Source organism: Phalacrocorax carbo, chromosome Z, assembly GCF_963921805.1.
Source record: "Phalacrocorax carbo chromosome Z, bPhaCar2.1, whole genome shotgun sequence".
NCBI lineage: Eukaryota > Metazoa > Chordata > Aves > Suliformes > Phalacrocoracidae > Phalacrocorax > Phalacrocorax carbo.
In genome coordinates, this window is record NC_087548.1 from 11124892 (window position 1) to 11152581 (window position 27690).

General features: G+C 52.2%; 1 protein-coding gene across 1 annotated transcript; it reads right to left on the reverse strand.

Moving 5' to 3' along the window:
• On the reverse strand, positions 1-27690 carry NOL6 (nucleolar protein 6). The gene is made up of 26 exons (XM_064437991.1): positions 27610-27690; positions 27300-27512; positions 26225-26341; positions 25779-25958; positions 24976-25144; positions 24097-24231; positions 23789-23952; positions 23158-23278; positions 22782-22840; positions 22518-22619; positions 21870-21985; positions 21280-21457; positions 20758-20880; positions 20449-20597; positions 19633-19708; positions 17667-17807; positions 17249-17366; positions 16873-17027; positions 16473-16636; positions 15867-16019; positions 14574-14671; positions 13279-13403; positions 13029-13118; positions 10472-10669; positions 1614-1715; positions 1-391 (listed from the first exon to the last, which is right to left on the reverse strand). The coding sequence occupies exons 1-26, from the start codon at positions 27613-27615 to the stop codon at positions 242-244; spliced, it is 3402 nt and encodes a 1133-aa protein (XP_064294061.1). The 5' UTR covers positions 27616-27690; the 3' UTR covers positions 1-241.

Sequence of the window (27690 nt, forward strand, 5' to 3'; positions counted from 1 at the left end):
TTTCAAAAACTTTATCCCATCTTTACCTTTTCTTCAAAATAAAAAGGCATCTGTTTTCTTGAAAACAATAACAGGTCCCATCACTTTTCTGAACAAGGCATATCAAGATAAATAGAGTAAAACACAGTTCTGGGATTTTAAAAGCTGAAAGCCTTTCCTATGACTGATTTATAAAAAGGAACAGTCCCAGGGTGAACAAACTCTGCTTCAGGATGGGTCCCTCTGACACCTCTCCGTGACCTCAGATAGTCCATTTCTCTGTACGAGCTTCCACACTTTTGACCAGGCCTTCCCCCAGTACCTCGAAGTCTTCCAGAATTGCCGCTACATTGGGAACACAGACCAGCTCATTGTTCAGAGTTGTCACCATCCTTCCTTTCATGCTGGAGACCTGCAGGACACACACAAGCACTGTGCAAATGGGAGCACCCAGAGCTGCTCACCAGCTCTGCAAGCCCCACATAGAAGTAAATTGTTTTCCTGCCTCATCACATGCAACCCCTACCACACCACTACACCCAATTTTCTAAGCTTCACTTCTCAACACCATCATTGCTCATTATTAGAGATAATAAATTGCAGGAGTGCCCCTTCCAGCCCCTTTTAGGCTTTGCCCTGGAGCCACAGTCCAAAGACCTCAAGGAAAGAAGAGAAGCAATGACCAGGGCATGGTGGAGATGGGAAAAGAGTGTGCAGATGCACAGTGGAGCTTGTGTAAGCAGAGCAGACAGGGCATGCAAGAAGTTCCACACCATGACCCTGAGAAAGAGCTGCCCGGGCTCTGCTCTGCTGTTGGGTGTCAAGACCTCAAGTGGGGAGAGATCCTTGGCTCCACCAGTAAAAAAAACCCTCATGTTTAATCAAGCCACACTCAGCTCAGATGCAAGCAACTCCTCCTCTCATTTCACCACTGTGAATAACTGGGTTTCACAACTGCAGCTAGGCTGAATGGCCAATGCCCTCCGGCCACAAAGAGAGGGGAGGTAAATCACTCAGAGACTGACAGCAGAGAGCCTGGGCTGCCAACTCTGAGCTATGAGTCACTAGTTTCTTGCGTCTTTCCTTCATAGAATGCAGCATGAATCACTCCAACGTGCCTCACACCTAGCTTAACCACCCTCTAGAGTTTACAAACCCACGCAATGTAGCTGGAAAATACCTCTGTACAATGATAGGACTTGGGCACTGTGAACCTAGGCTTGCCACCCCAACTTCTTGCAGGCTCGGTATTTCTGGGTAAGTCACAAGAATGGGACAGCCTACTACACACACCAAGTGTCTGTCAAACAAGGCATCGCCCACCTCCCAGGAGGGGACCAGAGAATTGCACCTGGGACACAGAGCTCTGTTCTGACCCATGATCATGGTGCTGGGGCTTGTCCAAGGACACATGTTCCCTTCTCAGCTCTGCTGATGACTGGGGGCACTGTGGCCACAGCCCTGTCTTGGTTTCACCCTTTCTAAGAAGGGACAGGAAGTATGAGCTCCATTTTTCAAAGGGCTTTGGGCCTGATGACAGTTAGACAAAGCAATTACAATGCAGGAAAAAAAGCCCTCCAAGCTTTCAGGGCACAAAGGTAACATGAAGCTTAAAGCAGAAGTCAAGAACCCACCTTAAAAGGCTGAGGCTGAAAGCTCGAAGGTTTCCACAAAACTGCAATCACTTCCCCACCATGCTTGTCGTAGAAGAACAAGGCGAGATCACTGAAGGTGTCCTGGGTAGAAAACAAACAGAGGTTGTGTCAGACATCCCAGTGTCAGAGCACATCTCTGATTCAGTCTCCTTATACAGGGACACACAGCCAGGACCAAAACAGCAACTCTTCCAGTGGATTCCCAACAAGAAAAGCAACTTGCAGCCCATGGACAAGCTCTGGGTGACTCCTGCTGCCTTGTTACCCCCAGTCTTAATGGATACAGTGCACTGCCTCCAAGTGTTGGATGCTCTCATCACTGACTATCTCTTGCTGTCCCAGAGAGCAGAAACTTGACCCACCACCTCCCACAGGCCTGCAAGAACACCAAGAAATCAGCATCCAGCTTTAGGACACTGGACCCCTTAGGTGACAGCCCACTGAGTGTTCCTCACCACGGTCCCTCAGCAGCTGGATACGGCACTACGAAGCTGTCCTATCCCAGTGTCCAACAGCCATGTACAAGACTTCACAGCGCATCAGATGGCAAGAGGTGGGCCCTGCCCAGCAGGGAATCCTGCCACAATACGTTTCACTGCATAGCAAAGACCAACCCCAATCAAGGATCTTTCACTAGAGGCCAGCATCTCAAGCTCTGCAATCTATGCAAAGGTATCAAAGTTCCTTCTTCCCCCAGGACAAACCCCACATGTGCTGTTGGCACACAGTGTTCCAAAGGGAAACGTAACAGCAGAAATTTTAAGTAACACAAAGCCCTGTGAGGTGCAAAGAAACTGAATGTTCAGTGGAGGCACTGCAGGAATCTGCTCACTTTACCCCTGTGTTTCAGCAGCTGTATCAACGAGTAGCTCCTTTGGTAGTGCTGGGCAGGAGAGCTCAAAAAAAGATCTTACGTAAAGAGATGACTAAAGTCCTTGGTCTGCTTTCCCCAAGCCCACGCAAGCTGGTTTCCCAGCACTGCAAGAAGGCAGGGGATGAGCATTGCAGCAGAAGTAAACAATACTGTGTGCCAGCAACTTTTCGAACCCAAAAGTCTGGCCCTACAGCTCAGCACCCAACATGCTGGTACCTGGAGAAATGCACCTGGGTGCAGCTGACCAAGGCAGCCAAGAAGCTGCCCTATGACATTTGTTCACAGAATCACAGAATGGCAGGGGCTGGAAGGGACCTCTAGAGATCATCTCGTCCAACCCCCCTGCTTGAGCAGGCACACCCAGAGCAGGGGGCACAGGACCACATCCAGGCGGGTTTTGAATGTCTGCAGGGAAGGGACTCCACAGCCTCCCTGGGCAGCCTGTGCCCCTGCTCTGGCACCTGCACAGGAAAGAAGTTTTTCCTCATATTGAGGTGGAACTTCCCATCTTCCAACTTGTGCCCATGGCCGCTTGTCCTATCATTGGGCACTAATGAAAACAGCCTAGTCCCATCATCCAGACACCCACCCTTCAGGTATTTATAAGCATTGTTAAGATCCCCCCTCAGTCTTCTCTTCTCCAGGGTAAACAAACCCAAGTCTCTCAGCCTTTCCTCATAAGGGAGACGCTCCAGTCCCCTCATCACCTTTGTAGCCCCCAGCATTAGTACAGGTCAAGTTTCCACACGTGACCTCATCAGCTCTGGAACAACCTACTGCAGGAAATCCAGACCCTCTGCTCCCTTCATTCTTCATCAGGATGAAGGCTTCATCCTTCTCCATCCCCTTAGTTTCCCCAGCTGCAGCGCAGCCACACTCTTACAAAGAGAGGTCTCTCCCGGCATCATTGTATCAAGATGTTTTCATGAAGTTGTACATGAAAAACAAAAATCAGCATCACAAGCAAGCTTGGAAGGGGTCTCGTATGGACATTCCACAATTGCAGTAGGGAAGGAAAAAACCCACGGATTGGTTTGGTATTGCCAGTAATCCCAAAGGGTAAGGTGGCACTTTAAGAGTAAAGGCCTGATAAGCAGGTAGGGATGGTGTTGTCTGCAACTGTCAGAGCCAGATTTATGAGTTCAGACTTGAAGCGTCGCAGAGGGCAGCACGAGTAGGCCATCAAGCTGGGAAGATCCTGAGACCTGCCAGCTCATCCCACTTCATGGGATCTTCATGAGGGCAATGCTGGTCAAGCCATTATCTCACTAAACTGGCTAGAAAAAACACTGTCTAAAAATATATTGAGAAAGAGGCAATCTGCCCTGGCATTTCTTAGCTGAGAGTGATGGATTATGCTTAGAGCCCAGTTAACAGGCAATATTCCTGCTTTTGCCAAAAGGCAAACAGCAGGAGGGAAGGAAGGCTCAGTGAAGGGCAAGAAAGCTCAGAGCACGCTGACCACCAATGTGCAGCTTTCTGAACCAGAAGGGAGCAGACCACGTGAGAACCTGAAAAGGCCCTGCTACTCTACAGGGCGAAATCTTGAGTGTCATGTGATGCTCCCTACGAGAAAGGGTTTTTTTGGGGTGTGAGGTTTTTTTTTGTTTGTTTTTACAAGCAAGTCTTGCTGGACAGGAGCCAGGAGCATTTGCAGGAAAGGAGCCTTCCCAGGCTCAACTCATTTCCCAGTAAAACCACTGCTTGGCCTGATACCCAGCACCTTTTATCCAGACAGCAGGGAGCAGAGGACAGACGTTAAAAGGATGGCATCCAGTTCAAAAATCACAGAAAAGAAAAAAATCACTTCTGCCCTTGCACTGCTCACAGCATCATCCACATGACAGTGGTTGGGCTGGCTCCACTGAGCTGCAGAGATGCACACTCAACTCTTGGGAAATTGCAGCATTTAAAGGGTCTGGTGTATTAGTCACCACACGTCTGTTTGTACAGAGGCTTGGGGAGTAAAAGCAAACAGAGTTCACCTCCCTTTCCACATCCCATGCTCCATGCCCAGGGCCACCAGGCTTGCCTGAGCCTGCAAACACATTCCTCAAGGGAAAGTTCAGGAGAAAAGGGAAAAAAGGCAGGGAGCGCATTTGAACCCCTACTCCCTTCTTGAGCTCCTGTATAAAGATATACACAGTCACAATTCAGCTTTAAAAGCCCAGGTAAAGGTCTCCCTGCTCAGGAGGGTCCCTGCCATCAGCAAAATCTACAGCTGGTTCCCATCTTGCAGAGGCACAGGGGACCTGCAAGCCTGGGGCTGTGATTCAGAGGAGCCTAGTAGTCTGGGGAAGGGGTACATGGCACTGGGAGGATGAGCTCAAGATCTGTAAGGAGCCATCTAGGTTGTTCAAATGAAACGATGGAGAAAGGTGTTCAGTAAAACAATACCCAAACCTAAAATGGGATTACTGGATTAAGCAGCTCAGGCTGAAGCATGGATTTTGCAATGACGTAAACACTCGTTGCTAATTAAGCAACTATATTGTTGATGTTTAGGAGTAAGTTTTTTGGCCTAAACATTTACCCTCCCATGTTTTCACTGCTCCTATTTATACCCAGAGATCAGGCTCACTGCATCACAACCGATGGAAAAAGAGGAGCCATCTGGTGAGGTCTCTGCACCTGAAATGAACTGCCATCGTACCGGGAAGAGTTGCTAAGGCACAAGTAGTAAATGTATCAGTGAACATTTGCCCAGTGCTTATAACATTTTAAATGCTCTCAGCAAGGGATCTACCAGTTTAAAACCCGATTAAAGCTACACTTCCAACAAACAACTATATTTGTGGTTTACACTTTAAGGTCCTTGTCATCCTACTGCGACCTGCCCTGGTGCTCACAGGTTACATGATACAGACAGACCCTTCCCTCATGCCAAGGAGCACTGTTGAGAAAACGAGGCTGGGGTTACTTATGTGTCAGAGTGGTTTTAAAAGAGAAAAGAAACCTGGGTGTTAGGTTTGGGATTCACCTGGTAAGAGTATTTCAAACAATTTAAACTCCTCCACCTTTGAGAGCCTCAGAGCCACATGCACATCCTTGTCCCAGAGTTTGGGGCAGCGGCAAAGTAGTACGGCACAGGAAAAAGCCACCCATATTCTCCTGGCTGCATTAGCAAACACACCTTGTTCACCAATCCACCAAACCATCTGAGATGACAGTCTTCAGTTGCTTCCTACGGGATGAATCCATGGCAGACCCCTAGGAAAGTATTACAAACACAGGAGAAATGTAGCCACAGGTGCTCTCTGAGCTCACCCAAGAAAGGGACGTAAGTCTGTAAGTCTTCCAGACAGGTCTTATCCGAAGGTGCAAGAAATGCAAAACATTGCTCTAGAGAGAATGATGTTTACAGTAAAGCAGGAAGCATTTTCCTGCTCATCTGCACAGGAAAGACCTCCCATTTACAAGGGCCGTATGCCTCAATACGTACATGCATGCCTGTAAGCACATGCATGTGCATCCACCCCCAACCCTAGGCACTATGCTAAGGGTCACGGAGATGGTCTGAAGCTGTAAGGGAATTTCCTGCCACCCCTGCCCCTCCAAGGGCACAGATCCAGACAGGAAGGTTTCTTCTGTGCTATGAGAGCCCACAGAGATTTTTCAGTTTGTCTCTGCCTGTCTGGAAGTCTCCATAGGAGGAGTCAGGCCTGTCAGTCAAAACAGGAAGGGAGCAGTCTGACCTGAAATCATTTCACCAGTTCCAGCTACCCCCTGTACCACAGCTTATATACTGTAAGAGACCAAGAACTTTTGATATCATTAATTTCTTGCTAACATGCAGGAGGAAGATACACATTCCTACACCATGGGAGGAAGAAAGGGACGTAAGTCTGTAAGTCTTCCAGATAGGTCTTATCCGAAGGTGCAAGAAATGCAAAACATTGCTCTAGAGAGAATGATGTTTACAGTAAAGCAGGAAGCATTTTCCTGCTCATCTGCACAGGAAAGACCTCCCATTTACAAGATGGGCAGCTCCTCTGCCACAAACTCTGTTAGGCATCTGCAGCCAGAGAAAGCTAAATCTTTGTAAAACAGAGCGCTTTGCAACCAGCAACCCACTGAAACCAAAGACCATGTAAGAAATGTTAGCTCTTTTAACAGCCATTATAGACATCCAAATGCACACGGCACAGGCAGCTTCATGGTTTTCCCCACCATGACAGAACAGCTCTGGACCCTGGGGAAGTGGCCAGGGCCTTTGAGCTTTGTGAGCTCCTGAATGAATGCAGATGGGCACGGCAAGTATATCCACGGGACTTGCTGGATGTGGGCAGAAAGATCGTTCCTTGAGCTCATGGACAGCCAAGCCACCCTGGAGTAAGACCTGAGCTGACTGAGCCTTCCCACACCATATCCCCAGCAAAAGGCGAGACAGCCACCATGACACAGAACAGCAGTCAGGAGAGATCCCACAGGAGCCTCATTTGGGTCACTTAAACATAATTTAGCTTTGCTGAAGAACCCTGGCCAGGACTGGACCCAGGGTTTGCTCACTCAGGTGCTCAAGACTGCAGATGTGGGCAGGCTGGTGTTGGGCTGAAGCTCCAAGAAAGCCCTCTTTGCAGGATGTCTGGCACCTGCTTTCCCTCAAAAGCATTTGTCTGCAAAGCCTTCTCATCTGGACAGACTCCGAGAACAGGCCTTTTCTACCAGATCTGTCCTGGAATTGAAAAATTTGCTGCCTCAATCCCATGACCAGCCTTTCATCTCTACCCAGAGCCTCCCAGGCACCACAGCAACTCAAACGAGCTCCTGCAGCACATCTCCATGGAACAGGAAAAATTAAAGCTGTCAGGACTCAACAGCTCACCTCCTTTCATTTTCTCCTTCTGATTAGGCTCCCCGGGGAAGGCATGCAGCAAACCTTTGGCTCCAGAGTGCTCCTGCCTTGCTAACACCTTTGATTTGAGAAGAACAGGGACCTCTCAGGAGCAAAATATGTTGGAGAGGAAAAAAGTGGGTCTCCTGGTTACTGGACCAAGGACACCAGGGCATGTGCTACAACCTGCCCCTCTCAACTCAATCAATATGCCTGGGCATTTCAATCCCTTCTTCATGTGGCAAGCTCAGAAAAGGGCAGATGTTTCTTTTCAGGCAACAGAAGAGAACAAAATCCCACAGCATCACTGCATGGCAGACGTCTCCCTTCATTGCTATAAACCCACCACAGCTGCACTGTCAACCTTGGCTACAGCCCTGTTGCTCAATTCTGTGGTTTGCGCTATTAAGGGATAGCAAATTACTCTGAGTTAAAGCCAGCCAGTTCTGCATCCAAGTGCCTTCTCATCCAAAATCTCTCGTAAGGATTCACTGCTGTCACCACACTCCTTTCCAGTACCAACTTCTTACTGCGTTTGGATCACCCCCAGGGCTCCCAGCCTTCAGGAGCTGAGACTCTGCTTTGAGAAGCAAAAGCCAGCGAGGGAGAAATGCAAAGGTGCTGGAAAGGTTACCAACCAAAGCCAGATCAAAGCACCAAGCTGATGTAAAGGTCTTGCTTTCAAGCAACATTGATACACTGAGACATGAATCTGGATGATTTCTGATGGGGTAGTTTTGACCGACAGTATGCATCACCTGCTTGCTGGTGACCCTGCAGTAAAAAGTCAGCTTTTGAGGCTCTCCAACACAGGTGGACATGGCTGAGTTACTGGAGAGCACATGCGGTGTCATCTCTCTGATTTTTCCAAAAGAAACACCTGTTTGCCCAGAGATAGTCATCAGCCTCTTCAGGTCAGCCTGCTACTGATCTGGAAGCTACAAGAGCCAAGGGAAAGGGTACTGCAAATGGCCACACGGGAATACAGCCATACCTATCTCAGAGCCTTCAAGAGGGGGAAAAGCCAGGGCTGCTGAGGCAGATTTCATGCTCTCTACACCATAGCTTGCTCTTCAGAGAAACCTGTGACCAGTTTCTCTTCTGTTCCTCCCAAGCACTCTCAGGCCAAAGAATAAGGGGCACCAAGTGAAGCCAACACTGCTTCCAATGAGGCAACGCGACCTTTGCTCATATCCATGTTTCTTCATTGGGATGTTAGTATATTGGATTTAGGACCACCTGTAATTTGTAACCCAGCCAAACCCTATTCTGAGTCAGATAGTAAAAATTCAGTTTGGATGTCATAATTGACTGGATCAGTTAAGTCATAATTGCTTAAAGGACACTGAAAGCTGCTTTCCAGGGAAGTCTCTTCTGCACCTTTCACTTCCGGAGACATTCGGTCCATTCTTTTATCCCCACTTCCAGCATGGCATAGAAAGGTACTTCAGGCTTAAGAAACTCCATTTCCTACCCAGAGCTATGCCTCCTGGTTGAGGTTTCATGGTGGGAGGTCAAATCTTCATCATACAGGGAACAGAAAAGAGCGGCAGTCTTGATATTCCTCCGAAGTCCAGATGCCAGGAAAAGTGAAACAGTGAACGGATCGCTGTGCTTCCTGCTCCCTTTTAGAAGTCTTGCACAGGGTGCTTCTCCCCCTCCTTCTTGCATATCCTGGACCCCAAGAAACCCCCCAAATACTTTCTGCAATGTGTCCTGCAGGACCTCCAGCTTCAACATGACCTTCCTTCTTGAAGGCAGAAGCACTGATCACCTTCTGTCCCCTCTCCTATCCTCCGTGACTTTACAGCTAAACAAGCAGCACTACTTACAGGGAAACAGTGGGACAATTTTGAGGTCCTCCTCAACTTAAAGGGGTCTTGCATGCATCCCTGTCTCTCACTTCTTTTCCCGCACCCCTAAACTCTCCCAAGCTGCTCTGGGTGACAGAAAATCAAGCTTGCACCTTGCTAGACCTGGCAGCTCCACTGAAGCTACAACAGATTTCCATAGACTGGGCAGTGATCAGCACGAAATACAGCTGGCAGGTGGCATGGGAGGTAACGGGCCATACCTAGGCTTGAGGAAACCTTGAAAGAAACCTTCCCAAGTTCTTTTTGTCCCCGTCCCTGGATGGAGTCAGCATGCAACAGGACCGGCCCCTGTGCAGTCCGCTCTAACGTCAAAGCTGGCTCTGACCTGAGTGGGTGCCAGGGCCAGAGACCCCTGCAGCACCCTTCATGCCAAAGCCAGCCTAGAATTCCTACAGCAGTTCTGACACTGCTCACGGCACTTCTGCAGCTAAGGGATGATGGCACTTTAAAGTCAAGCCACATTTTGAAAAAAAGGGCATCACAGCCCCACCCCTCTGCACACTAACATTTACTCAGCTACTGCACACAAAGCTGGGAAGGGCCAAAGAGGTGAAGCTTGTACATCTGAAAAGTACTGGCTGTCCAGATCCAGTGTGGATCACCGCTGCCGCCCAGCATCTTGTAGATCTCCCCACCTTGCTGAGACTTCGGTATGGCTACACAGTGGAAAAGCACTGCATTGATAACTTTGGATACTGTATGTATCCAAACACCCACACTACCAACGTCCTCTGCCATCATGCATGTAACCAGGCCCAGAGAAACCATTCTGTGACCAGTATTCAGCCCCTCATTTGCAACCATTCGCCTAACAGCAGGAGCCATATCGGTACCATGCCACAGATTCCAGTACAACCCCCTAGAAATATGGGTAGCTACTGTCCATCATACACCCCAGTTGGTGCAAGGAGCCATGAAAAGTACGCAACTAGTCAATGACTAGAGACAAATGGCTGAAAGATATTTTTGCACTGAAGTATCACATTCTTCAGCAAAGCCTCCAGGTGCTTTGTAACTGAGGTCATTCTCACATCAGCAGCACTCCCATTTACACAGTATGGGAGATGCATTCACCAGGACTTCTGCTGAAGAAGTGATTTCAGATGCACACAAAGAGTGACCATCACATGCAAAATACATAAAGATGTCACCAACTAGGTCCCTGAAGTGGCAGGCAACTAATGACCTGAATGCCAGAAGGCAGCTCCCCCTTAGGCAAGTAGCACCCTGTGTCCCTGCAAAGGGCCGTGCTTACTCTCAGCTCCTGGAGGTAGTACTGTGCGGGGTCGTAATCCACCACAGGAAAGAGGATCTTTGTTGCAGTGCTGTTCTTCACCACACCTCGTGAAAATGACTTTAGTGGCCGGTCCACGCTCTCCAGATGCCGAGGAATCTGGTTTGGATTCAGGTGGATTAGGACATCGTAAAAGTCCAAAGGAGGGCGGAAGACCATCTGCAGAGAGAAAAGACCAGCGCTACTCAATATAGGACACAGGGACGCAGAGGAGATGAGACATATCCCAAGTCCCTGCTTGCATGTTATTCCCTTCTCCTTAGAAGGCAGTAAACCAAAGCCAAAATTTTTGTTAGATTGATGTCAAAGCTTTACCAAAACACCTGCAAGAAAAACATGGCTACGGTGGAGCCACAAGGACCTCCAGCACATACTTGCCACCCCATCCCCTCTGGGCCTGACCCAGCACGGGCTTGTGCTGTCAGAAGGATGTGACCCTCACTCCCCTATACTCCACACAAGTGCTGTAACAAGGAGTCATTCAAGAGCAAGGTGGTTCCCCCATGACCATCTCCTGGCAGATAGGCTAAATGTTCTCTGGGCCAGAGTGCACCACAAAGGACACACTTGACTGCCACAGCCCAACTGCACAGCAAGCTTAGAGAAGGGAGTTGCTCCCTACTCACATCAGACATGTAGCCAAAACCACTACGCTCCCTACCCTAGCAGTTTCCCAGGCCAACATAAAAATCACTGTCCCCCAGGATTTGGGGACAGTCCCTGGAAAAGAGCTTTCCACAGGGCCTACGTGGTCCTCTCCAGCCCAGCCCAGAGACCCCAGGAAGTCCACCTGAGTGCACAACAGTGGGGTGGGCAGTCAAGAGAGGGACAGACAGTGAGCTGAGACAGGTAACTGTGCTGCATGTGGCAGAGTCTCAGAAAGAAGAGGGGAGGCAAGAAGCTAACAGGAGCCGAATGACACACAGGGGACATGAGGAGCTGTGCAACAACAGGACGGTCCCGTCAGTCCAACAGGAGTTGCCCCAGAGGGCAGCAGCATCTTCCATCAAGCAGAAGGCGAGAGCAAGACCCATTAATGGAGGGGAGCAATCCCAGAAACAAATATTTGGACAGGCAGGATCTGGCACAGTGGATACTGCTGTATTACAATGGAGGAAAAAACAACATGAACATCAGTGACCAGCACCACGTCCCAGCTGTGGTCCATGCAGACTTTTTCCGCCTCAGCTGACCAAATCATGACTTATTGTATCCCCCTGGGAGCAAAGAGACAGTCCTCACAAGCCCATGTCTGCATCTGCATGAGAGCAGGCACATACCCAAGCAACTCAAATGCAGACCACAAAAAAACTTGGAGCACCCTCTTAGACACATGGGAAGAGGAGGCAACTCCAAGTTGCAATGGAAAGGCTTTTCCCTCTTCCCATCCCCACACTTTGCTTACAAACAGATTAGCAGCCCTGGAAACAGCATCCTGTGTTTGTCCCTAAGGAATGTTGCAGGCCTGGGAGGACACTGGTATGGACCAGAGGGACACCCTGGGGATGAGAAAGGATCCTGCTGCACTGGCCGAGGGGAGGGGGAAGGAGGACTGAAGAGGCTGGGTCAGGGTGTTGGGAGGATGCTATGGACAGGCGACAGCTTGTTTCAGGGGCTAACCATCCCCAGCTCACACTGCTCTACTTTGGTTTCTGTCCTGAGTCTGCACTGAGCCTGGGGCACACTGCACACGTCTCCCACACACAGTGTCTCACCCGTTCACAGCCCAGTTACACACTGCTCCCACCTCAAGTAGATCTCACCCCTGTAATAATTCCAGCACAAAATGCAGCAGAACTGAAAGCAACATCAGTAATTCCTTTTTATATTGCTTAGGCAGGAAAAAAACCCATTCTATGTGAGTTTTGTTAGATATGACAGATTCACATTAGAACCACTGTTAGGCTTTCCAAGTCCTCAGCTTCAATTGCTTAAGTCAGTACTTGGTACGCCAACAATTTCTCCTCCAAAACACACATATCTCCCTTCAAATAAATGTCTGCATCTCCCAGGTCATTTCAGTAATGGATGTTTTAACTTAAAAAATGAAGAGGGTTAAATTACATATGGCCTTGCTCCTCTGCTCAAACCAAAACAGTATCTTCCTCAAGTGCCTATTAGCATCCTACCAAAACCTCCACTGTCCTGGGCTTGGTTAGACTCAAGCACCCAAGCCAGATTTGCACAGTTACACCAAGACAGAGTCTCCCAGAGGCATCATTTGCTCTGCCCACAGACACGCAACTGATTCGGCACAGGAACATTGCAGGTTTGCTCACCTGCCAAGAAAACCAGAGAATACAAAGTATGTTTACCCCAGTCAATGATGTTTCACCCCAAGTTGCTATCCAGACATAGGTCCCAGCCTCCCAGTTCCCAACCTTGCTGCTCTTCATCCTGGGGCAACCGTGCGTGGCTACAGACTGAATCCTACTAATACATCCCTGAAATCACCACTGAAGACCAGTGTGCTTTGCAGGAGCCCAAAAACCCTTGTGCTGGCAGCCCAAGGGGTTACCTTCACATCCTGGCTGTTGAGTGGGTCCATGAGCTGCTCCTCCAGGGCACGGAGAGACTCTGAGGCCAGCACAATAAGGCGCTGCAGGATCTGGGGAGGGAAGAAAGCCACAGGGTGAAACTTGGCACTCCTGGATGTAGCAGGGACCCCGCTCACCCACAGGGCCATTGGAGCTGGCTCCAGCACTGGGAGCGGGGAACCGCCCCAAGCCAGCAGCCACCATGGGGCAAGGGCAGAGGTCCCAGCTCACCTGAGCTGAAGGTTGCTCTTGGGTCCACATGGAGCTCCATTGGTCTTTGGGGGTGGCGATGAACATAATGGGGAGGCGAGAGCGAGCAGCCACAAACTTGTTCTTGATCTCTGTGCAGTCAGCATCTGGTGAGGGTAGGCAGATGGCTGAGATGCTCTGCCCCATCCCCAGCCCTCCAGCCTTCTCACCTGTAGCGCAGCCCAGAAAAGGGCAGTACAACAAGGCTTTATCCTCTCCCACCCTCTAATACCACAGCCTGTGTGCTCCATTGCCACAGGCCTGCTCTGCTGTAACACTTTTCTCAGCATCCACCTGTAGGAAGTTTTGGAGACAGGATGCAGGGCTAAATGAATCTTGGCTCTTAACACCCCTAGGTGGACCAGACACGGCTCAAGACACAGCAAGCACTGGGACTGACGTGAACTGGGAACTCACATTATAAGCTAAGGACAGAGATTGTACCCAAAGTGTTTTCTGTTTTCCCCCCAGCCTCACATGGGTAAAAGAATAGCTCTTTGGCCAAAAACGCTTTCCATTTAGTTCCTTAAAGAAGATAGAGGGTAGAAAAATATCAGTTTCCAAAACCCAGTTCTCTCTCTCAAAAAAAAGAGGAAGTTGAGGAAGTGCTGAAACCCACAGAAACAGCTGTTCCCTCCGGCACTGCACACACCACTAGGAAGCAGCTTTACCTTTTCTTATAAATCAGCTTTAAAAGCTGGATGTAGCTTTCCCCCCCACACCCCCACCACCCAAAGCCAAGACAATCCCGTGGTCTCTTCTGGCTCTTGTGCAAAGATGACACGATCCGAAAGAAGATCAACAAACAAAACACAACGAAGAGGGCAGGACCATGTGGATGTGCCAGCATGCTCCTTCAGAAACCACAGGCCTTTACCAGGAAATTCTCAGTGCTCAGCAGGTAACAAAACCTGGAGTACTGCAGCCCTTGCAGGTTTTGAAATCAGGGACTAGATCATCCCCATGATCTGAGTGGTGCAGCAGTACTTTCAAAGCAGACATAGCACAGGAGGCTTCAGAGCTTCCCGTTCAAGATCCCAACTGCTCTCCCAACACAACTGAAGTTTGGGCCCCCAAGAGCCAGGGGGGCCTCAAATCCTCAAGCAAAAAAGCAAAGGAGCAGAGTGCTTCAAAAGCATGGCAGGACAGGAGTAAGGGAGGGGAAAATCTCCTTGCCCCCAGCAGAAGCAATGACACCCCCATGTATCCAAGACCCCTAGAGCTAGGCACTGACAGAGACCCCTACGCTGCCGCTCTCCTGCATACTGCCTGCTCACCAGTGAGGCCGGCGTTCAGGTTGACAATCAGAGGGTTGTTTTTCCAGTCAAAGGTTGCCAGCAGGTCAAGGAAGCGCAGAAACCCCACCTGGGGAGAGCTGCAGGCAAGACAAAACAGTTCAACACCAGCACTGGCTCCCTTGGCAGCAAGAGTGGCTCAGGGGTGACTTAGCGATGCCCAGCCCACACACAACGCAAGAAGGGATGTCCATGGTGGGAGAGGGAAGTTCAGAATAAGCATGAGGTGCTTCTCCTTCCCTGAATCCCCAGGGAAAGTCTTTTCCCCTTGTTCCTACCTCCTCAAGTAAAAAAAAACAAGTGAAGTGAAACACTTCGCTCCACCTCCCCATCTCCCCACCTCCCACCACTCCCCTGACCCAGAGCCCTGGGGTTGAAGCAAGAGGGAGGTGGAGAGAGGGCTGCTCTGACCTCCAGTGCAGCTCCAAACACCACCAGCCAAGCTTCCACTGCGCCTTTTCCCCGTGAAACAACTCATGCACGAAGCCAGACAGTTGGAACAATGGGCCTCCTGCTAGCAGGATATTTTAGGAAACAGGAAAGCATTCTAGGCATCAGGCTGTTACTCCTTGCTACTTTGGGGAAGGAAACTGGACCCCAAGTGCAGGGCAGAGTAACCTTTTGGCTCCACACAGGCAAAAATACTCCCTTTAACTTCATTTCACTCCCCTGGGCCACATCCCATCCACCTGCCAGGGGCCAGCAAGCCATTGGCCCCACAGATTTATTTACCAACATGCAACTCCAATTCAGCTTTCAGTGCCTGACCTCTTGCCCTTCCCTCAGGAATGTTCTCCAGGAGGAAGGGAGGCTGCAGCCGCCAGCACCACAACATGCCTCCCAGGGAACCCAGGAGCCCCAGCATGCTCAAAGCCACAATGCAGCCCTCGCAACCCTGCTTCTCCTGGCCATCCTCCACAGGACGCGGGGCTCCACCAGTCCTCAGGAAGGCACAAGACACCCCATGGTTGTGCTGCCAGCACCCAGAGACCATAAGGACACTTGCTCCCATCCTCATCTGCTTCTCCCCTCTCACTCTGCAGCGCACTGGGCTGGGCAAGCCACAGCCCCGCAGCAAGGAGCATCTCCGCCTCTTCTGGCTTGCCACTCCCAACAGGGCTTATAACAGCATTTTGGCAGCACAGGGACCTCACACTCACTGCTCTGCACTCTCCCAGCACCTCCTACCCTAGAAGCATCCCATCCCTCCTTCATCCCAGGTATGGAAAAACACACTAAATCCTCATCGGGCCAGCCCAGGCTCCTCATCCTCACCTGGGTGGTGTGAAGGGGGCTGGATGGAGGAAGAGAAATGCCACAAGGAGGTCCACACACTCTTCAGAGATGTTGTCGCTCAGGAGCTGGGCGCTGACCCAGCGCTTGGCCAGCCGGCAAGTGCTGCCGAAGACAGGGTGCTGCTGCTGGAGCCTGCAAGAAGGGAGACAAGCCTCTGCTCAACCCATACATCCTGGGACCCAAAATGCCCTTTTGGCATTTGACAGGAGAGAAGAGAGGGGCAAATGCCTGCCAGGAACATGTGTGCAGCATCACGAGAACAGGGTACTCTCTGTGGGTGTTGGAGATTTTGGGGGAACAAAAGGGAAATGCTGCCACATGCTCCTCTCTAACCATACAGCTCTTTGGTACTTGTCTCCCCACACCAGAAACCTTGCATGTGACAACAGGGACAACTGGTGCCATCCCCACCCACATTCTTCCCTCCATCCTCCTGCAGAGTCTCTCACAAGGTGGGCATAAGGGCCACTTCCTACAGTGGACTCCTCTCCCCACCATCACACTCCAACATCCAAGGGCATCTCCACACTGGCTTCCAGCCACATCCCGTGTCCTGGCCCCCCAGGCACCCCCTGCCACACCTACCCATGCAGGGAGCTGGTTAGATAGGGCAGATGCAACGTCTCCAGCTCCAGCTGCCTAGATTCCTCTGTGTCCTGGTACTTCAGCATCCCTTCTGGGGTGACCACTTCCTTCAAGATCAGGGGCTCCCGGTGGTAGGCTACTTGGAGACGGAAAACATAGCCGTCCTGAGATGGGAGCAGAAGGTGAAGTCAGACTTGGTGGTAACATGAGCAGGATAGTGCACTATGCTGCACCTCAGGGACACAACAGGAGCATCCTGGCATCAGCGCAGTCTCACTACGGTCTTCCCTAGGCCCGCCATCCAAATCCTGGTTTTGTCCAGTGGGACCACTGCCACAGACCCCCACCTCCCTCCTCAGTAACAAGTGAGGTCTGGAGAAGGCCCCCATTGCTCCCCTACCTTGTACACATCTGTATAGGTGGCTGCAGGTCTGCAAACCAGCTGGTGCTGCTGCTGGAGGAGCTCAGCTAGCTGGAGATGGAAAGCGGCCTTGATGCGCTTGATGGCTTCTTTGTCCTGTGGCCACTGTCCACTGCCTTCCATGTGGCAAATGACTGGGGGCAAATGAACAGCAGGAGGCCAATGAGCCCCATGCAGAGGAATGAGGTGTTGGATGGGGGTGGCTGGGACTCAAGGTTACAGCAGAAAAGCAGGAGGAGCCAGGGTTCTGCTCCTGCCTGCAGCACACCAACACAGCAGTAACAGAGCCAGCACCACCGCATGCCTCTGCTTCCCCCCACCAAATAATTTCCTGCTCACATCTCTCCTCACTTACTCTTCAAAGGGGCTATGTAGGCTGGGCAGGGCTTCCCCTCTGAAGGAAGCAGCAAGTGCTGGGTCCTGATTCGGGTATGGAAGGAATAAATCGGCTTCATGGGAATTGGTGGGAAGACCTGGGAAAGAACAGCAGCTCAGGGACCGAGAACAGGGAGCAGAAACCCCGGGGCAATGCACACGCCCTCACGCCAAACCTCCCACTCCAGCAAAGCCCCACTGGCACAGAGGGCTTGGCCAGCTTGTGCACAGCCAGCCCCAGGGACGGGTCAGCAAAGAAGAGGCACTGCATCACCCCAACAGCTCTCAGGAGCCACAAAATAAGAGAGTGACTAATTATCTCTGTATTCCCTCAGTCCAGGGCCTCCCCATAGCTCCTTGCAGACCCCTATGCATTGGCTGTGCTCGAAGACACTCACATCCGTGTACCGGAGGGCTGGATGGACGCCCTGCACAGCCGTCACCGTCAGTGGCAGCTCCTTCAGGTTCCACAGCTTGCGGCTTAGGTCATCGTAGGAGCAGACGACACTGACCATGGCCTCCTCACCTGTCCCTGATGCCTGTGGACACACAGGGAGCCTCTCCGTTTGCCTCTACCACCCTTGCACAGATGCCCACCTTGCCTCCCTCTCAGACTGGCATCACAGCCAAGCTCTGTGGAGCCATGACTGCCACCCCAGTGAGCGGCTTCTGGCAAGAGCACTCAGCAAAACAGGGAGGTAAGAGAGAGAGGTAAGCAAAGGGCAAGAGTTTCTGCAGCTCCTCAGCAAAGACAGGCACCCTAGAGACTGTGTTTCAAGCAGCAAGGGAACTTATTTCCTCAGCCTTAGCGCAAGACACTAAGACTGTACACAAGAACTGTACTGCCAGCATTATACCTAAGAAGGGAGAAGCTGAGAGTGATTTGGGGGTAACAATACCACACACTGGCAAGGTGAGTGCTCTGCTACTGCCTCCCCACCAGTTACCACAATGCCAGCGGCAGCAGTTAACAGAATACTGCTCCAACAACATCCTTAGCCAAGGCAGAGCCATGAAGCACAGCAAAAGCAAAGACAGAAAACATCCAGAGCACTGCAGGAGCCCTGGGGAGGGCAGATGAGAAGCACTAAAAGGAGAACTGCTGCTGCCCTTGCTTCTTGCACCTCCCCAAAGCACAGCAGATAAGCCTGAACAAGGAGATGACATCACCAATACAAAACCATTCAGATGCGGCTGAGTCGAGCCACATGCCTCCAGTCAGCAGGGCCTTTCCGGCAGAGCAGCAGCACCCTCTGCAGGGTGTGCCACGAATGACAAATCCCCATCCTGCCTGCAGCATCCATCTTCCCTCATCCCCCGTGTCCCTGACCACTGCAGATTCCCTGGGCTGCCTGAAAACAAGCAAATGGAGGAAGAGACACAGACACCCCTACCCACTGCCTCATGCACAAGTTCCTCCATCATTGCCAAGGACTGGCAACAACCAGACTACTAAATGTCCCTCTGGCTTCAGGAAAGTGTATCCCTCTCAGTGTGGGGTTTATCCACCCTGCTCACCCCAGGCTAGCTTGCAGGGACACGCACACAGAGATTTTGCTGCCTCACCAGACAGCTGTCCCATCCTCCCAAATCTGACATGCAGCTCTGCCCAGACCACAGCTGGTCCTGCCACATGAGACTTTCAGTCAGATTTGGTCCCCTTTGCTCTTAAAAAGGGGAAACAACTTCCTCCTCCATCCAACAACTAGGGAAAAAGGTGGTTTTACCGAAGACCAGCACAGTGGTGCCAAAGTGCTCACAGCTCATATCCAGCCTTCAATTTAACAAGCTGGAGAGCATAAATATGGAGGGGACATTTCCCAGCCTCAAGATGTGGGGTTTTTTTCTTCTTTATTTCAGATGCACATTCAGCTGCAACATAGGCAGAGTTCAGTGGGCATGATCTAGTACTTTGCAGCAGGACAGAAAAGATCCTGCTGGATTTCCCAGGTGGGCTTATGGGATGAAGACACAGGAGCGTTTGGTCCATATCCTGAAGGATGCAGGACCTGAAGGTGTAGCTGGATGAGCACAGTGATATATCCTCAGACAATGTGGGCACAGGTAAAAAGAGGAGGTCAGCAGGATGCTTGCAGGAGAAAATAGGGTGTGGGGCTATTGGAGCAAGAGGACTTCAGCAGCTGTGCCTTGGTTAGCATGAAAGACTCAGCAGATCCAAGGAGAACACCATGATGCCCATCTAAGCACCCACAGGCAGCCATTTCCCTTACCTTCACTACCTTCACTTCCTTCTCTTGGGAACCACCTAGCTGCCTTGGGGCCACAAAGCTAATCCTCCCCATAGCCCTTCCCATACCTCCCTTCCCTGAGAAACCCACAGCCCCACTGGGGAATGAACTGTACCGCTTGCCCGGTTCTGATCACAGACTCCAGCAGGGCTCCAGTGTAGCAGATAGAGGATTCGGGAATGTCCATGTGGCTACGTGAAAGAAGACAACAGAGCATCAGATCTTCGATACATCAACCCATCTGTCCTGATACTGTACGCTGTTGTGCCCACAGGCAAGGGTCAGTCCAAGACTAAGGAATCCGTCCATACAGGAAGGTCATGGTGAGGAAACTAATCTCTTCTGTGCTCCTCCCATGCCCAAATTATCCACCCAAAGCAGCATAACTCATTCAGGTTCACAGGATTCAAGCTAAAGCTGCCAACAATCAGCTGTTCCTCACAAGCCATCCTCAAGAGGCCCAGGTAACCCCTTTGCTCTATGCAAGAGGGTCTTGTTTTTGGCAGATCTAAATTTCTACAGGGAGGCTTTCCAATGCTGATGGGAGACCCAACTCTGAACCACTACAGGGTCTGAGTATTTAATGAGATGTCCTGCAAGGCTCTCTTCCAGCTCTGTCGAGTGTCCCAACATCCCATCTGTATGTAAGGGCAGGACCATGCTGCCTCCTTGCCCTTAGCATTGCCATCAGCAGAAGCTACAGCACCACGTGCTTGACCCCCCACCCCCTTCTCTTGGGAAACAGCTCGCAGCATTAGGACCACGACTGAAATTACTTCCAGATATCACAAAACCAAAACCACCCACAACGTTCTCCAAAGCGCAAAGCTGACAAAAGGGTTACCAGGGACATGGCACAAGCCAGGAGAGCAGCAGTGACCCCACACAGCTGCAGGTCTCCCAGTCTCAACTGCTGCTTGGTATGACTTACAGCTTCAGCAGGTGCCTGATGATCTGCTCAGGAATAAGGCGTTTCTGACAGGCAGTGTTGGCCTCCCACACCACCGCCTCACAGATGCTGCCATCCTGGAATCGCCGCAGCTCCGATTTCTCCCCCCAGAAGGTCCGGAATTCCAGGGCCTGCAGGGGGACATTGGCCAAGCCAGGCCAGGGACACAGGTCACCACTGGGGCCAGCCAAACCATTCCCACAACTGCCAGCCAGCCCCACAGCCATCTGCAACCACAGCACAACACCAGCTCTGCTCCACTGCACTCAGCACAAGCATGGATCCCCTCACCTCAGGGAGATCAGCCTGTGGTCCCTTCTCCAGCGTGCTGGCAGCAAATTCTGGGACAAACAGTAGCCCAAATGTCAGGGGCCCAACATCCTTGTGTTTCGGGGGCTCAGCATCAATTGGCCACTGTGGGAAAAGAGAATATGAAGCACAAGGGGAAATGAGGCTGCTCGAGCAGCAGCCGCAGGGATACTGGGCTGGCTAGATGAACCTCCTTCTACATGCTTTTGGTTGACTGGGGAAGCACAGACAGGAAAAGCCTCATTCAATACGTCTCCCTGATGAGAAAACTAGTTGTCTTGTCCCTGTCTCATTGCTGCACCAGGACTTCTGCCCAGACCAAGCCTCCCAGCTGCACCCCACACCACAGTGCCAGGCCTCAGGTCCTGTATTCCCTATAAAGGGGACAGGCCTGTCTCCTCCTGCAGTGAGCAAAGAACCCCCCCCATGCTCAGCAGTGCCATGAGGGACACAGGAGACCCCAAGTGCTGCGAAGGATGCAGTGTCACTGCCGAGCTGCATTACCTCAGGGATCTGAGGCAAGGAATGGGTCACAAGCAGTGCTCTCCTGGCCAGTCCACGGGCCAGCAGCGAGACAACAAATGGAAGGGCCGTGGCGACATAGTTCCCACCCCGATCCATCAGCTCATTCAACAGCTGCATCTTCTTGCAGGCACCCTGCAGCTTGGAGGCATGCTTCAGGCTACAAGAGAAGGAGAGAAGCTGGTCACCCAACTTGTTCCACCAAATCCTTTGATAGAGATACATGCTACCGGATGGATAGAGTGGGGAGCTCAGTGTCATGGCCCAGGATGGGAGCTACAAGAAGAACTACTGCACGCTGTCATCTCAGGATGCCTCTGCCTCATAGGAGATGCTCGTCTTTGGAAGAGTCATCACCCAGAGGCCAACGCACTGCCCTCTTCCTCCTGGGAAGCTACCTAGACAGTAAAAGTGCAATGGCCAAACGCAAGAGGCACAAGGGCCTATCTCAGAGCTAGCAGGGCCACCTCCCACTAGGCAGGTCTGAATCTACCCCAGTCCAAAGCCAGACAGAGCCCACTCATCTCTGAACAGGCTCCTCAGCATTACCCCACCAGCACAGCACGACTCACTGGAAAACATGGTCAAAGGCTCTGAGCATAGGCTTGGCGGTCATGAGCAGCACCTGAAAGCCATCCACCATCCGATCATCCAAAATTTCCATGGAGCGCTTAGCTTCAAACTGGACCTGAGCAAGGAGACAAGACAAAGCAAGAGCATGAATTGGAGGGGAGAAGGAGAGCAAATCCCTCCAGCTGTGGTCACCAATGCTCCCCCATCAGCTCCACCCCAGCTCCATGGTCACCAGCAGACCCTGATCCCAGCCAGCCTCTGCCCTCAGCATGAACCCAAGTCATCAACAGCTGTCACTGCTGGCCAGACAGTCCCTCCTTGATGCCTCTACCAATCAACATGGCTTGTCTGTGATCCAAACCAGTTATTTCTGCTAAACAGCTGCTTGGCTTCACCCAAAGGTGCCCACAAAGAAGAAAACAACTTTCCCCCATCATTCAAGCAAGACAGGTACAGCAATACTACATCCAAGTCTTAAAATTGACTTCTAAGCTTCAGAGTTGGAGATGGATGTTAAAAGCTTAAAAAGCAACACTGAACCCCCCCCCCCGTCCAACATCCTCCTCCAAGATGTCCAACCACCCTCTGCCTGCATCAGCTTGCTCCTAAATCTGCATCTCAGGATGCCATCACAACCTGCCCAGTACCTGGTGGTATTTGCTGGCAGTCATATCAGCACAGAGGTTCACCAGCCCAGAGGGATCCACAAAGACCACTTCAAACGCCTGGTGGAAGTCATCCAGGACAGGCTGGAAGAGCAAATATAGTCCTTAGTTCACAGCACAGTACAGACACCAGGGCCCCACCACCTCATTACCATCCAACGTCCCTGTAACAGGCACATCCCTGCCTGGGCAGTGCTGGCAGCACAGTCAGACACAGGCACGGGCCTCCCATGGAGGGCTGCTTACCATGGAAGCATCCACTTCCTTTGCTAGGCTGATCCCCATCACGCTCAGGTCAGTGGTGGCTGTGGGCAGACAGGAAGCAACAAGTCACACTACCATCCATATCTCCCCCACCAGTGACAGTGGTACAGCTACATGCCAATACCACTGTGGTCTCACAACATAAACAGTGCTACAGTGAGATGCTGGCCTCCACCACGACCCACCCCTCTGCAAGCTGCTCCATCCAGCCCTGCTCTGCTGCCTCACCCCCTTCTGTCCATCTCACCCACAGGGTCTCAGCATCAGAGGGAGAAAAGCCTCAGTTCCCCCTTCTTCCCACCATATTCAGGCTTTGTACAGAGGCTCTCCTGACACCAGCCTTTCCCTGGAAACTTACCCAGGAACTGCAGGGTACTCCTCAGCACCTGGTACCCACTCATCATCTTGACGATCCTGCGTTTCATCAGTAGGTAGGCAACTAGCATGGAGACCAAGAAGCCACTGAAGGACCCCAAACCCTGTGAAAACAGAAGGCTGAGTCAAGAAGAGCTCAAGAAGGCAACATGAGCCACAGCGCCCACCCTACATGACTGCTTCTGGCCTCTGTCGTCATTGGCAGGGCAGTGCCCACACCCCAACCCCACCAGGAAGACACTGTAGCAAAGCCCTGTACAACAAGCAGAGATAAGGATCCCCTTGCAAGAAAGCAATGCCTTAAAGCTCTTTTGGAAATCAGAAGAGTTCTCCCCACTCCCCCCAAAAAAACAACAAAAAAAACCAAGCCCACAAACCCACTACATCATTCCAGGGATCTCAAAGTACAATTGTCCGGTACACACAGACTCAGTGGAACCCACAGGGTAACATGGAGCTCTTTGAATCCTAACATAGCTCAAATCAGTCACAAGCACACCACACCATACGCCAGGACCAAACCACCACCTTTCCACCCCTAGGAAGGGAAAGGAGGCCAAAGGCAGGTTAGCCAGGTGAGCAGAGCCTGCCTTGTCCCCTGGCACAGGACATACCTTGCTGAGCTGCCTCTGGTTCAGCCAAACTTTGAGAAGGGCCAGGCCATCCTTCATGCCTGGGAAATCAGTGGCTGCACTAGACAAGAAGTGCAGGTGGGACAGCAGCACCGTGTCACAGAGGATGGAGTTGTTGTAGTGCGGTGTTGGGGGCTCGGTGGCTCCTGTGTGGGCAGACAACAGCACTTTTGAACCAACCACAAACCTCCTGTTCACTGAGGAGGGTTGAAAAAAATCCACCTCTGGGCTCTAAGTGCAGTCTCTGGCTGAACCGGGCAGCCTCATGCTCCCCCAGACCCAGGCCCTACCTTCTTTGGGGGTGCTCTGCTCCATGAACCAGGCTGTCCGGACGTTGTTCTTGCTGGGATAGAAGCGGCTGGGTTTGAAGAGACCCGGCACAGGACAGGCATGGAGTCGGACAGTGACCATCTTCTCATCCTTGCCTATAAGCACCAGGGGGTAGATGTGCAGGAGGAAGAGATGTCAGAGATCCAGAAACTAACTTGAGAAAGCAGGGAGCATCCCAAGCTTAGGGAAAGGAGAAAACTCCTTCCCAGCAAAGCTCAGCAGCAGCAGAAATCATCTCAGAGCAGAGAGTGACTATATCCCAGAGCCAACAATAACCCTAAGATCACATTGCTCATGTCCAAGTCCCATTGTCATCCCTGCTGGCCAGTCTGGTACCCAAGCATTCTCCTGCCTGCCCTGGCCTTGCCACGCCACTGCCTGTCCCAGACCCAAACCCACTATCGCCTGGGCTCTGCAGAAACAAGCAGCACCCAGCAGCCCATGCATGCCATGTCATCTCAGAGAAGAGCCAGGCTGCACACAGCTGCCTGGGGAAGCAAGAAGATGGTGGCGAGCAGGGGCAGGGTGATCAGGGAGGAAGGACAGTTGTAGACACAGGCACATTTTCATAGGGTCTGCTTTACTACCTGAAGTACCTACAGGGTGGGCCAGCCAGCAAATCCAAGCCTGGGGAGCCCAGTCAAGCTACAGAGGGAGACTGGGAGGGGAAGAGACCTTGAGGACTAGGCTCTGTGTGGAGGGAGAGGACAACTGAGAGCATCGAAGCTCCAAAATCTATCACCAATTGTGATGACAGCCCCATACTGACCCCACCACCAGCCTCCACCTCACACCAGTACCCACTCATAGCCCCAACCAGAGCAAGGTTCAAGGGCTACCTTGAGGCCTCAGGAGCAGGATGGGCTTGAGATGGTTGCTGTTCATGTAGGCAAACTTCACGCTGCCAAAGAGCTTCTCCTTGGAGAAGTGCTGGGCGATGTGGGCCAGGTACAGAGCTCTCTTCCGGTGGTAGCGCTGGTTCAGGTTATCTTTGTCCTGGAAGATTTCCTGGGAAGAAAGGGACAGGGCAATCAACCTCACCTGCCCACAGAGGCCAGTACAGTCAAGGCACCATACCACCTGCCGCTCTCCCCAACCCCACAGGAAGTTCTGTCTCAAACATGCGGCTACAGCCCCAGGCAGCTCCAAGTTGGTCAGGAGCACTCCCTTGCTGCTGGCTCACCATGCTTTAGGGCCACAGGAGACAAAGCAGAGCCATACAGCCAAACAGGGCATTGCTTCTTCTAAAAGCCCATTGAAACAAGTCTGGGCAGCAAGGGGAGGGACCTCTACAGGAATAACCACCTGAAAATATCACCCTCCCTGTAACACAGACTTGGGAGTTTGAATTGGGGCAGAAGTGCAATGGGATACAAATCTGGACATGTGGAAGAGGTTCAGCCCATGCCGGGAAAAGGAAGATCCTCCTGAAGAACTGAAAAATCAAAGCAGCTGAAAGCTCTGATTGAGCAAGTGGTGAGACTGCACTCCCCAGCTCCTCGTGGGAGCCAACACACTGCACATCCAGATGCCACAACCTCACTCAGAAATGGAGAGGACAGGGTAGGGGTGGTGGGGGACAGGCAGTGACAGAGCTCAGCCAGGCCCCAGGCCACCTGGGAGCAGGCATGGCCAGACTCACCCGCGGCATGGTCACTGCCACGTCCACATTGATCTCCGGCTTAATGCAGGTGCCCAGCAGGTAGCTGCCCACCACCTTCAGCTCAGCTGGGGGCAGGAAGCGGAACCTCCCCTTCACACTGAATGGCACCTGCAGGAACGGGACCTTCACGCCCTTGGGGAGCCAGGCCTGGTCGGTGAGCTGGGAACAGACAGGACACATGAAATGCTCTAAGTATCACGAGCAACAGATGTGCAGAGACCAGACCCCTCTCCCCACACAACTGCGGGTGCCTCCACCCAGAGGTTAAAGATGGAGCATCCCCCTCTCCCCTCCAACATAAAGTAAGGTGGTATTTCTTTGAGTCCCTAAGGGAGATGCTCCACAGGGACCTCTGCCTGTACAGCAACGACTATGCGTGCTCCACACAGGGGCCTTGCTGCCTCCTCCATCCCTCTTGGACGCACTTCAGTTTCTGGGGTCTCTGGGATGGTGCTCAGCAGGCTGTTAATTTCATGGAGGAAGGCATCAATCTTCTTCTTCTTTGTCTCCTTCAGTGTCACCTCCTTCAGAAGCTCTTCAATCTGTAGGGGGAAAGGGGACCACAAAAGGCAGATGCAACAGTGGAATTGCTCCTGCCCTTTACATTGTCCTCCAGTACCAACCATGAGCCTGGTAAAGAGGGCAGCAGGTGAGCTGGGCAACAACACCCAAGCATCTCCACAAACCCTGCCCAGAGCTCGGAGTCCAGTCAGCACATGGGCAGAGGGATAACGCAGCTCCTGCCATCTCCTGTGAAGTGCTGGATGGAAATGCACTCCATCTCCCCAGCTTCTGTGTGAAGTTCAGCCACAAAAAAAGCTGGCATGATTCACATAGGCTTTGCTCTCAGAACTGCTTTTTATATGACAGAGTATCAGCTCCAGGAAATGATCTTGCAGACCTTAGAGATCCTGTCACCAAAACGAGCACATCTTCAGGAGACTAAAGCCAGTCCCCATAAAATCACCAGTTACAACCACGAGGAGCCATCCAGGCACTAGCCTGACCTCCCTCTAACACAGTTTGCTCCCAGGACATAAACCAACCTTCCGGTCCCATGCAGAAGCTAGTCAGAGTCAGGAGCCAGGTGCACCGGGTACTGTTACCCCCTCACCCCGATAAACAATAAATCACAGCAGCGAGGGACGCAACGGCTGTGCTTCCACCATACTGCAGTTATGTGCTGGAAGGGCTCAGTTTCAATGGTGTAAAAGAGGCACAGGGATGGTAAGAATTACAGTGGAAATATCAGGAACACGCCGGGTGCCTTGTGAAGTCCGCGCCTTCTGTCCCCGCCCCGAGACCGGCTCCTGTAGAGCAGCCGCTTCCCGCTTTACCCAGCCGGGAGGGCTAGGGATCTGCCAGCGGCCCGGGGTCTCTTCCCCAGGCGGTTCCCGGAAAACTCCGGGTCTGGGATGCCTCCCCCCACCCCAGCTTAGCCCCCAGAGGGCCAGAGCGCGGCCATCGGCGGCTCTCAGGGCCGGCACCCTTCCGCCTGACCTGTAGACGGAGGAGGCTGGAGTGGAAAAGGTCCTCCGTCTCCTTCAGCTGGCTCAGCTCCTCGCTGGTCGGCGGCTTGTAGAGCTCGGCCCGGCTCAGCTTCGCCGGCTGCAGGGCTCCGGGCCCAGCCCCGGCTGGGGCGGCCCTCTTCCCGCTCCGCGCCGCGCCCCCAGCGGAGGGCTCCCGGCCCTCTGCCGCCGCCTCCGGAGAGCCCTGCGAGGAGAAGACAGTACGGCTCAGCCCAGAGTCCGGCGGGCCCCGGGCACCCCGCCGCCATCCCGAAACCCACCCCATGCCCCAGCCGCCTCACCGCCATGGCCGCCGCCACCAGAGAACACGTGCGCGTGGGGCCTGTCACCAGGCGGCACGCCGCTCCCCATTGGCCGCGCGT